This window comes from Lontra canadensis, unplaced genomic scaffold (assembly GCF_010015895.1).
Source record: "Lontra canadensis isolate GAN:19392208 unplaced genomic scaffold, GSC_riverotter_1.0 scaffold1055, whole genome shotgun sequence".
NCBI classification, from domain to species: Eukaryota; Metazoa; Chordata; class Mammalia; order Carnivora; family Mustelidae; genus Lontra; species Lontra canadensis.
The window spans coordinates 3,703-15,346 of record NW_022632039.1 but is presented as its reverse complement, the minus strand read 5'-3'; the positions used below and the strand labels follow the sequence as shown (position 1 = coordinate 15,346).

The 11,644-nt window shown below is 51.0% G+C and overlaps 1 protein-coding gene across 1 annotated transcript; it reads right to left on the bottom strand.

The window, feature by feature from the left end:
- Positions 1-4,662: 4,662 nt before the first annotated feature.
- On the bottom strand, positions 4,663-6,291 carry LOC116863393 (DNA-binding protein inhibitor ID-3). Its single transcript, XM_032850852.1, has 3 exons — positions 5,911-6,291; positions 5,716-5,798; positions 4,663-5,157 (listed from the first exon to the last, which is right to left on the bottom strand). The coding sequence occupies exons 1-2, from the start codon at positions 6,208-6,210 to the stop codon at positions 5,739-5,741; spliced, it is 360 nt and encodes a 119-aa protein (XP_032706743.1). The 5' UTR covers positions 6,211-6,291; the 3' UTR covers positions 4,663-5,157; positions 5,716-5,738.
- Positions 6,292-11,644: the final 5,353 nt, after the last annotated feature.

The window sequence follows — 11,644 nt, the reverse complement described above, 5'->3', positions numbered from 1 at the left end:
GGACGGATGTGCTACCAGCCCCTGGCAGTCCCTCTATAGGAGCTGTGTGAGGCCATAAGCCTCTCAGGGTCTCATTTGCCCCATCTCTAAAGTGGGCATAACAATCCCTGTTCAGGGTAAACAGGTATCACAAAAAGAACCCTAGACAGGAAGGTAGAGGCTTGGGTTCGAGTCCTGTCTTGACTATGAACTTTCTGTATATGCCTGAGCAGGTTCCTTCCCCTTTCTGGGCCCTTCTGTCCCTAACAAGCTTTAGGTTTATGAACAAATGGCAAAACGTACAGAGAAGTACATCAGCTTATCTGTCAGATGTGGGTGGCTCCAGGGTGGGGCTCGCAGGAAGCCCAAGGCCTCCCTACCATGGTCAGTGTTACTGCCCACCTGGGCTCCCTTTGACGGCAGTGTGGCCCACTGAGAGTTCGGCCTCCTGTGTCTGGCACAAGGTTGGAGAAGGGTGGTGGTGGTGAGGAGGAGAGGGAGTGTCCCCAGATGGAAAGTCAGTTTATAGCTTGGGTGGGGAAGAGGGGAGGCCATGGTCAGCCAGCCCCCAGCCATGGAGTAACATGAATCTGAGTTCAGAGGGCCACAGTGCGCACTTCCTTAATCTGGGTCGTCAAAGACAACTTCCAAATCCTTGTCCTAAATAACCTACTACCCTGATCCGGACTGTCCAGATCCTACCCAAAGACTGACTCACTAACCTTGACCACTGACGCTACTAGTCAGACTGACCCTCACACTATGTCTGTTAACCCAGGCCGCAGACTGCCAGCTGCCAGCTCCCATCCACACTTAGTCCCAAACCCTGTCACAGTCTGGCTGAACCCCAACTCTGGCCACACTCTGACTCCTCACCCTACTTTCAGAGTGATTCTTGATTTTGGTCAGGAGACCTCTTGACCTTGCCACTGACTTACCTACCCTTAAGAGGAGAAATAACCAGAGAAGAATGAAATGCTAAAATTGTGAGTGAGGGGCGCCTGGGTGGCTCAGTGGGTTAAGCCTCTGCCTTCAGCTCAGGTCCTGGGATCCAGACCCGCATAGGGCTCTCTGCTCAGCAGGGAGCCTGCTTCCCTTCCTCTCTCTCTGCCTGCCTCTCTGCCTACTTGTGATCTCTCTCTGTCAAATAAATAAATAAAAATATTTAAAAATAAATAAATAAATAAATAAATAAATAAACAAACAAATAATAAATTGTGAGTGAAATAGGACATGAGAGAGGACAGTGGGGCGGGCGGGGGGTGGGGGGAGACTGGAGCAGAGGGCAGAGGCTTCCCGGAGGACCCCAGCGGGTCTGGGGCCACACTTGGAAGGTCGGATTGGCCTTGTGCGGGGCACGTCGCAGGCGCTCGAGGAATGCGAGTTGCCTGAAAGAATGAAGGAAGGAAGGAACGGGGGTGCGATCCAGGGCGGCCACCCGGCCAGGGCAAAGCTGCCTAGGCAGGAAGCGGGGTGGGGGCACGCTGAGGCAGCATCGGGCCGAGCGCAGCTGGGGGCAGCGGGAGAGCAGTCCGGTCAGCGACTCCGCTGGGTGGGGGGCCCCCCCAGGCTGGGAGGCTGGGAACTGGGAGGCCGCGCTGCTGGCAGAGTGGCGGGGGCGCCGCGAGGCTCCGGATGGGCTGGGAGCCCCGCCCGCAGGCTGCGGAGGGAGCCGGAGCCAGAGCGGAGCCAGAGCTCAGACATCCGGGCGCCAGTGAACACCTGCGAGCGGCCCCCAGGGCCCGCGGGGGGAACGCTGGTCGCCGGGCCGGGGGCGGGGCGGGCCGGGGGCGGGGCCGGCTCGCCTCCGCCCTGCCGGGCTCGGGCCACGTGGGCCGAGGCTCCGCCCCAGCCCAGGCCCTAAGCCGCAGCGGGTGGGCAGTGGCTCTGGAATTGCGAGGGAGGGGAGCGGGCAGAGGGGACCCCGAGAAGCAGTTCTGCGGGAGAGAGCGGTACCGGCTCTTAGAGTGTAGCCTGGGGAACGGAGAAGAGTGGTGGCCGTGCGAGGTGATGAGGCCGAGAGGACACATAATTGAAGGTTGCCGGGCGCATCCACAGCTGGGGAGAGCTATAACTGGCGTTCTCAAGACACCATCTCCGGTGTCACGGGCATGACTTTGAATCCCTGCTTTGTTACTTAGAGCTGTGTAGCCAGGGGCAAGTTACTTTGCCCGCTCTGAGCCTGGCTGTCTTGCTTGTTTGTTTTATTTACAAAACAAAACTCTCTTCCAAATGTCCCTGTTTCAGAGCTGATGCGATAATGAACCCAAGACACTCAGCTAATAGTGAAGCTTGTGTTTCAGGGAACTTGGTAGATGCTTTATGTACGTTACCTTTAATCCGAGTCACAAACCTGCAAAGGAGGTACCATCACCCTCTTTCACAAATGAGGGAGAGTGACCCTGGGTGGCCCTGGGTCTTTCATTCTGCAAGCACCCACTGGGGACTAAAAAAGTACCAGGTGCAGGAAATGGCAAGGGAGAAGAGCTGGCCTGGAGGAGACATGAGAATGTGGGTTTTTAAGCTCCTTGCTGTGCCAGGTCCCTGTGGTGTGTGACCTCCAAGTTATTCAGCCTCTCTGAATCTGCTTCTTCTGTAAAATGGGGATAATGATACCCGCTTTGCTGGGTTGTGGTGATTAGAAAAAAATTAAGATAACATAGAGCCTGGCACCTGGCTGTCATAGGTGATTATGACAGAAGACACTATCCTCAATCTGAGAGTTTTCCTACCCGCAGTCAAATCGCTTTCACTCTCTAATGACTAATGAATTGGCATGCTGGTTTCAGCTTTTGTCCCAGCCACCTGAACAGCTCAGTCTCAGCAGACCTGACAGGCAATTTCCTTGGAATTAGCTTAATAATACCTTGTAGGTGTGTGATGCATTTCAAAGAACTTTCCCACCATTATCTTCTGTCCGGGGAGCAAGAACTGCCAGCTGCTGGGCAAAGGAGAAGAGAGGCTTGGAGAGGTAAAGCGGCTTGCTCAAGGTCACACAGCCGCTGCAGAGCGATTTGGGTCTTTCTAGCCATCCCCAGTCCCCTAGCTTCTGAGTGAGCAGGAAGCAGCATGCTGTGGCAGAAAGGGCAGAAGAGGAGTTCAATGACTGCGATCAATGGTCTAAGGTAGGGCCGCATACTTCAGGGTGGATGGCTCAGGATCAGCAATCTTACCTAGATGTGGAAACTGAGGGCCAAGAGGGGCAATCTCTCGCTTGCTGTTGGATAGCTAGGATGTGTTAGAGCAAGGATCTGCACCCCTGTATGGCTGTCACCAGAACAAGCACAGCACCCCTAACAAAACCTGGGTCCCTAGACCCAATCTGGGTCTACTTGGTTGAGGTAAGAGTTCCTCACATAGGGACTGAGGACCTCGCAGGGGATTGGAGGTCTGCTATGACTCTGCAAGAGGGTGTGTGTATTTTCTGGTGTGCTCAAACCTCCCACCAGATCATCAGAGACCAGGAAACAGGTTAGGAACCGCTGGTCAGCCAGTTGGCAAAGACAGAGGTTGCCTCCCCACCACGTGCCCCTGTTCACCCCTGAAAGCTCACCCGGGTTAAGGCATGAAGGGTGATGACGTGACCTGTTTGTTATGAAATATTGAAGTAACTTATGCCAGGGGCCAACACACAGATGAGATCATATCATAAACAGGAATCTCATGAGGCCAGGAACCTGGTGGAGCCCACCTGGGGAGCTGCCAGGTGGGAAGCAAAGGGGGATGGTGGCGATTGGTGGTCTTGCCCTCTGCCCCACTCTCAGACCTGGCTTCACAGGATGGCCAGTCTCAGGCTCTGCTCCTGTCCACTACAATTGTAGTCACTGTAGTTATGTTAAAATCCCATCTCAAGGGGCTGTGAGAACCCGGCTCAGACCCACTATCCATGGAGCCTCAGACTCTCCATTTTTGAAATAGAGTCAAAGATGGTCACAGAGTAGACTCCCAGTTGAGGTGTTATGGGAAGGAAATATCAGAAGGAATGGGGGCTGTGAGGCTGCTTCAAACTCCCAGTCTAGGCTCAGTCTTCAACTACCTGGTGGGAGGAGAGGGTTTGGTATTAATGTTCCCCAATCAGCACCTAAATCATTCTGATCAGAGTGGCTGGGGGGTTTGAGGGGTGAGAAAAGCCCCTCTCCTATTTTTTCCAAATTTGGAAGCCCAAGAGGAAGCCAAATCAGAGAGCATGAGGGGGGAAATGAAACTGGGCCCTGATCTGCTTATTCATCTCTAAAATGGGTCTATCAACCACCACCCCTGTCTGGGCTCTGGGTGAGGCTCCACTCTTCCCCATCCCCTGCTAGAAAGACCTCATGAATAATTAATGGCACCGAAGCCATAGGGTAATGGAGCAAAACAGCTCAAGGTACCTAGGAAACTGGGACTCAGGAAACCTAATTTCTATCCTGAGCTCCCAACTTGCTGGATGAGCTCCCCTCACATCTTTCCTCATCTGTAAAATGAGGGGCCAGGGCCAGGATCTTCTCTGCACCCAACCCTTACTGGATATGCGGATCCCATCATGAACCCTTTCCACTGTCCCCCCAACTCTAGTCTTAGCTGACATTTCCCCACATCTCCCTTACATAAGCAAGTTTACTTTTCCCACGATCCAAGAAGGACATTGATTTCTCCTAAATTCAGACTTATGAGAGTGTTAGCACTTAAGGAAAACAAATTATATACTCAAGTGTTTAAAAACCGTTTATTATGCAAAATGTTAACTTTTATAAAAAGTTTAATATACATTGCATGGTCACAGAAAGTCACCTTCCTGCAAAAAAGGTACAAAAGCTATATACTCTATTATAGAGTTCATAATCAGGGCAACAGAGCCTTTCTCCAAGGAGACCAGAAGACCAGCTCTACTGCGGCCTTGGCAGACTTTGGAGAGCAGCCACCCCCCCCCCAACCTCCACACTGTGAAAGAAAGACTTTAAAACTTAGGGGTGGGGTGGGGGCCGGGAGACATTGCCCAGCTGGTGCCCAGAGCTAGCTCTGGCTCTTTAGGCCACCCAAGTTCACAGTCCTTCGCTCCCGGGCGCCAGGTCCAGGCTCGAGGCAGGGGTTCGGGGAAGTCAAGTGGGCAGGGCGAGGTTGGGGCCCATCCATGCCCTCGGGCTTCCGGCCGTAGAGGGTCCCGGGGTCCCAGGCGGAACGGGCGCCAGCACCTGCGTTCTGGGCGGGGGAGGAAAGAAGACCAGGGAGCCATCAGTTTCCGCCGAGCGCGCCGAGGCGGGGGCCGTCCGCAGACTGCCCGGCGCCAGGGAGGAAACTTGGTCTCTACCTCCAGCTGATAACTCCGAGCCCCACGCTGCCCCCACCCAGTTGGCGCCAAAGGACCACAGGCGGAGCCTGCAACCACCCCGCCCTCCTGGAATTGACACTAGCTGGGAGAGGGCAGAGGAAGGGGCAGAGGAAGATACAGCTCCTTTTACGATTCCAAACTACAAACAGAACGGCTCTTTTATTCACCTGCGCCTGCTTTTTCTCGTGTCTTTGGCCTCTGAGGGAGGGCAGGGGCAAAATGCGTTCAAGGTTGAAACGCACATAGGGCGGGGAATTGGTTCTATCATTCATTTAATGTAACCACGGATAAGTCCCTTGCCCCTCTATCGCCTCGTTTTCCCCAAGCTGAAGAGGCAGTAATTCCTTAAAAGGCCAACCAATTCCAAGATTTGTCGTTTAAGCACCGCCCTACCTCCACCCCCCCAGGGCGAAGGTGGGGATGCTTACCTGGAGGTGCCAGGACTGCCAGGTCAGTGGCAGAAGCTCCTCTTGTCATTGGAAATCACAAGTTCCGGAGCGAGCTCAGCTGTCTGAGAGAAGGGAAAGAGGGAAAAGTTATGCACGGCATTTGGGAGTTTTAGGGGTCCAGGCAGCATCCCGGCTCTGGAACTCAGCCCCGCCCCAGCTCCCGCCCCCACACACCTGGATGGGAAGATGCGGGCCGTCTGGGGGTCCAGGGGCCGGCTCGGCCAGAACCACCTGCAGGTCGAGGATATAGTCGATGACGCGCTGCAGGATTTCCACCTGGCTAAGCTGAGTGCCTCGCGGGACTCCGGGGACCAGTTCCCGCAAGCGCGAATAGCAGTGGTTCATGTCGTCCAACAGGCTCAGCGGCTCCTCGGCTGCCGGACCCTTGCCGCGACCGCGCGCGATGGCCAGGCTGCGTTCAGACAGGCAGCACACCGCCTCATAGCAGCCGCGCACCGGGCTCAGAGCCTTCATATTGAAGAATGAGACTGGAGGTGCCGAAAGGACGAAGACAGCCAAAAAACCCCCAACAGCAGCTGGCAACGCGCGCACGCCAGCAGCGGCCCCACTTATAGAGCCCGCCTCGAAGGCACGCCCCTTTATGCAAAACGTGCGCCCGGGCCCCGCCTCCGCCAACCCTGGGCGTTCACAACCCGGTTAAATTGCAAACAGGCTTCCTCCGGCTGGTCTGACGCCGAATACCGCGGAGCCGCGGATTCAAAGAATGAGGAAGCGCTGATACTGGGGAGAGGCCGGCCTCTTTTGCCAGCAAGGATTTTAAAAATCACTTAAAACCATTAAGTTTAAGAATTTGCCTTTTCCTGGCAGCGCCCCAGATCTTTGAGCTCCCCTGCCCCCTGCCAGTCCACCCAAAGCCCAACACTAACTCGAACCCACAGCTCCTCTGAGGTCATAAATCCCTGAACAGCAAAGAAGATTTTTTTTTTTTTAAAGCAAAGGATTTTTCAAGGGAAACTTGTAAGGAATTAGTGCCGCCTTGTTCCCCAATTTGCTGTTCGTCTGACCTCCAGACTCACTGGCGTCAGGAATTATCTTGTGACCAGAGGGGAAAAAAATTAATTGCGGTGAAGCTGAGGTTACAATGAAGAAAACAGATTTGGGCTAGGGCTGAGATTGCAGAAGGAGGAGGGGAAGGGGGTTTGAGCAAAGAACACTATTTATTTGAACAACAGGGGAAAAGAAAAGAAAAAAAAAAAAAAGCAGACTGAATCCGTGATTTTTGCATGGGGAAAGAAAGGAGCTCCCACCTTCTGGCCCCATGGACTCCATAAGCAGCCAAAGATATGCCAATTGTGTTTTGGAAGTGAGTTTGATTAGAATTTTGGATGGAGTTTTAAATATGGGGGACAGACAGGATGATTTCTATATAAATCTTTTTAGGGGCCCCCATTGGGTCAGCCAATCTCTTAACTCTTGCTTTGCCCTTCCCCTCTTCACTCCCCCCCCCACACTTTCCACACACCTCTCTGCAGAAAACAATAGTTTGGTAATTTCATCACTCAATTGTCTGTCCCTTTCTGCTATGGAAGGGTAGGCCACCTGGAGTTGATTATTCTTAGCCTTGCTGAAATAGCTCCAGCTCTAAGAGCCCAGGAAAGGGATCAGAGGACAGGGAAGCTAAGCCTTGTATTGCAACAGGACATTGCACTCAGTATTCTTTCCTTGTCTTCTTGTCACTTCCCAGAACTTTTGGGAATTCGCAGCCTCAAATGCTGGTTTTCATCTTGGAAACCCAGGTGGGATTCCCCCAATGGTTGCTTCCTAAGTCAATCAGTTGGTAAATATTTATGGAGTCACCTTACATAAAACAGTGGCTCCTGCTCTCAAGAATCTCACAATTTGGGGAGACAAAATTAACTCAGGAAACAATTAAGAGTTCTATAGTATGTGGCACTGATTAACAGGACAACGGGAGCTCAGAACTAGGAGAATCTCAAAATTGTCATGGTAGAAAGGACACTGGGCTGGGGATCAACATCCCAGCCATAGGATCTTGAACAAGTCCAGGTACCCTGGCCTTGGTTTGCCTTGTGAATAATATGGTGAGATGGTGCTAAGTAATTATTTAAAATCCTTTCCAATAATGGAAATCTAAGGCTTTATGAAATTTGGATAGGCAGGAGTGGGATGGTAAAGTGCCCAGAGAGGGGCTATAAAACATGTCCAGTGTCACGCCACAGCTAATGGCAGAGCCAACCCTGAAGTCCCATTGTTTCCCATCAAACCACAGGGCTCTGTGTTGCGAGAAAGGGTTCTTCTAAAGACTTTTCCCTAAAAAGTTAATGTTTTCAAATTTCTTCTACTCTTTAGCATAAGAAGGAGGAAGATGATAACCTGTGAGTGCACAAGTCAGTCTATAAATGCTATAGACGTCAAAAGAAGAGAATGCCAGCTATTTGGTCATGGGAAGGGGAAAATGGTGGCTCTGCAAGTGGTCCTGAGTGACCAAATAGAAAACCCTTTCCTTTTCTATCACACAGACTTCCGTGGTTTGTGCAGAATGGTCTAGCTGGGGCCGGCGGGGGCGCGGGGGGTGGGGTGGGGGCGTGGGAGGTTGTTGCAGGCGGTAGGGGGTGCTGAGGGGTGGTTCTGAAAAATCATGGCCTTTGGGGCCGGGCAGATTTATGTTCACATCCCTGTTCTTCTCTTTTACTAATGATATTGAACTAAGTCAACTCTCTGTGCCTCAATTCCCCAGTTTATAAAATGAAGCTAATTAGACCTACCTCATTTATTCAACAAATAATTATCGCATGCCTCTGCTCCGCAAGGCACTTGACATGCTCTCTCCACCAGATCGGTTAGTCTCCTCGGTGCCTGGGGACACAGCATAGGGCCAGGTGTGTGGTAGGTGCTGGGTCCACAGGTCCATACAGGTTCTCTTCTCTCCTTTTCCCTCCTCCGTTACTACCACTGAGGCCTCAGGCTTGTGTACCTGTTTGCAAAGCACCTTCACATTTATTATTTCCCAAGATGATTTCAGGCTAAAATGCCTCTGGGCTGTGTGACACAGGCAGTAGAAAGTGCAGTGGGATTAGCAAGCAGAATTCTCTCTTGCCACGCCAGTAACTTACAATGTGGCCTTGGACGTGTGTTCTTCCTTCCTGGGCTGAATTTTCTGCAAAATGGTGGGGGAGGAGGGAGCAAAGGACTTCTGGGGGTCTTCTCCAATCTAAGATTCTAATTCTGAAAGAAGCAGGGTACGGTTGGGAACACTGAATAAAGATTGAACCCGAGAGACTTCTTTTTCCAACAGCGGACTAAAGGGCTAGCTCAGGCCTTCTGCGACTAGTTTAGTGGTGGTGGGGCCTCAGCCTCTTATTCCAAATGCCTCTGAACTTTCTGTTCCCAGTTCTGCTCCTTTTACCAGCTTTTTCCCCCCTCTTGCATTTTTTATTTTTATGAAAGGATGTCATTAAGGCTTTTGTCTGCGCTGTTTTTGTTTCAGAACTTTTCTCACAATCCTATTTTTTGTTGAGGAATCCGCTCCTTTGCCCAGCTGTGGGTCCCGGTCCCACAGCTGTGTTGATCTAAGACTCAGCCCCAGACAGCCTGGCGCCAGGGTGGGACGTCATGCGTTCACACAGGGATGCGTGTCCCAGGCAACCTTTCCTCGGGCAGTCACCGGTCGGCGACTGCCGCCCCCACCAATGAGCGCCCGACACCCGAGAAAGGGGCGGGGCCTGCGCCTCCCCGGCAGGCGAGCGGCTTGTGAATTGCAGATGCTGGGAACTTGATAACGTTCCCTGAATTGGGGCCCTTTAAATTCTTTTTTCCCTCCCTCTTTTAGTTCTTTCTTTTCTTCCTTTTGTTTATTCTTTCTCTCCACCTTCTTCCTTCATCTATATATGTATATAGTTTTTTTCTTTGTCATCTCCTTCTTCCTTTTAAAACTATCTCCTCCCAGTGTCAGGAATCATTTTGTAAGCATTTCCAGGAACTGAATCTTCCTTTGCCAAAATTGAAAGAAAAAAAAAAAAAAAGAAAAAAAAAGAAAGAAAGAAGAAGAAGAAGAAAAGAAAAAAAAGTCAATGTTGTGTACTCTGATTTTTTGAAAAGTTGGCAGAACTATTAAGTTATACTGTTTTGTCTTTAAAATTTTAAAAAGTGGTGGGGGGTCTCTGAGCTGTTGCTTTCAAAGCCAGAGTAATGATGATGAGAACTGCAGATGTCTTTTTGCCTAAACTGAGTTTCTATCTACTTGTCTACCTATCCATTTCCCCCCCCCCCTCCGTTATGTTGTGAAGTTGGAATCAAGGGAACCTCAAACACTTGCCCAAGGTTACTGGGATGTCAGCTGTGGACTTGGGGACTCCCCCTCCCTTAGCTCCCTGTCCACTCTGTCCACTAACTCTCATTAGCGTTAGGGTGGTCTGCTGTGGTCTCAGAACATCCCCAGGTGCTGTATTTCCTAATAGGTACCTGTTTGCTCCCAAAGTGCCTTAACTGTGTGCTGAGGATTTTCCAGCTGGGCACACAGAACATGTCCCCCCCCTCCCCCGCCTCCCACCCCCCCACCTCCTACCCCCCTTCTCCTGGCAGTGAGCCTAGACCTCAAAGTGCTGCTTGAGACTCATGTGACACAAGGAAAGCACAGGGAATTCAGAATTAAGACCAGCCTCAAATTCCTTTATGAAGTACTTTCCCCTCACTCTGCCTCAGTTGTCTCCTCTGTAGAATGGGGAGGAAAATAATATCCACTTATCTCACAGCTGAAAGGATCAAAGGGGAGGAGGGATGGAAAGTACTGTGGGAACCAATTAGTTATTTTTCTGTGCTATGATGTGATGGACCCCTGGTGGGTGGACTAGGTGGTACCAGTTGCGTTTAATGGTTTATGCTGAGACTGTTCTCAGGAATGTGGGTAATATGGAGAAGGGACTGTAGGAAGCATGGGGGTCTAAGACTTGAGTCCTTATAGGGGTAGGGATTTCAGAGACCTCCAAGATAGGCTATTCTATAGTTAAGAAGCACTTGGTGCTATCATCACCATCATCATCCTTCATTGAATCTTAACTGTTCACCTTCTCATACATTATCTCACTGATGCATTTTATGAAAAGGAAACTGAGGCTCAGAGAGGTTATTATGCTTGCTCAAGGTCACATAGCCAGTGAGTGGTAGATCCAAGATTTGCACCCATGTCTGCCTGTCTCAAAACTTGTATCCTTCTTTGCCTATGCCTTTCATTCTGTCCCTTCAAGGAACTTCTTGCGAAGGTAGATTGGACCTGAGAGCATTTTACTGTACTGGATAGAGAAAAGCAAAGTGGGGGGGGAGGTGGGGGATGTATTTGATAGGAAGACAGACACTAAGGTGCTGGGAACATTAAGGGAAAAACCTTTATTTTCTAAGCAAAGAGACTCAGGGAACATTGGAAATTTCTTGGAAATTTGAAGCTTTTTTTATTCCCCCCAAATCCCTTTCTTGTCCATGTTTTAAGGGATGTTTATTCTTAAAGTGCAGAATGACATCTGCTTTTAAGAATCCGTTTGGGGGGCGCCTGGGTGGCTCCGTGGGTTAAGCCGCTGCCTTCGGCTCAGGTCATGATCTCAGAGTCCTGGGATCGAGCCCCGCATCGGGCTCTCTGCTCAGCAGGGAGCCTGCTTCCTCCTCTCTCTCTGCCTGCCTCTCTGCCTGCTTGTGATCTCTCTCTGTCAAATAAATAAATAAAATCTTTAAAAAAAAAAAAAAAGAATCCGTTTGGAATTAAGTTTCCTCCCTCTCTCATTCTTCCAACCCCAATTCCACCTTTTTGGTCCAGTTATACCACCCTGAAGTTAACCAACCCCTTGCTTCAACAGGTAGGCAGTGACCATGGATGTCCAGGAGCTGGCTGGGCATCTGGGGCGAAGGAGTGGACACCCACAGGGAAGCAGGTAGGGAG

Coding starts and splice junctions, on each gene's coding strand:
- LOC116863393 (XM_032850852.1), bottom strand. CDS start 6,210: ATGAAGGCTCTGAGCCCGGTGCGCGGCTGCTATGAGGCGGTGTGCTGC. Junction 5,799..5,910: donor GCCCGCATCTTCCCATCCAG/GTGTGTGGGGGC, acceptor CCCTTCTCTCAG/ACAGCTGAGCTCGCTCCGGA.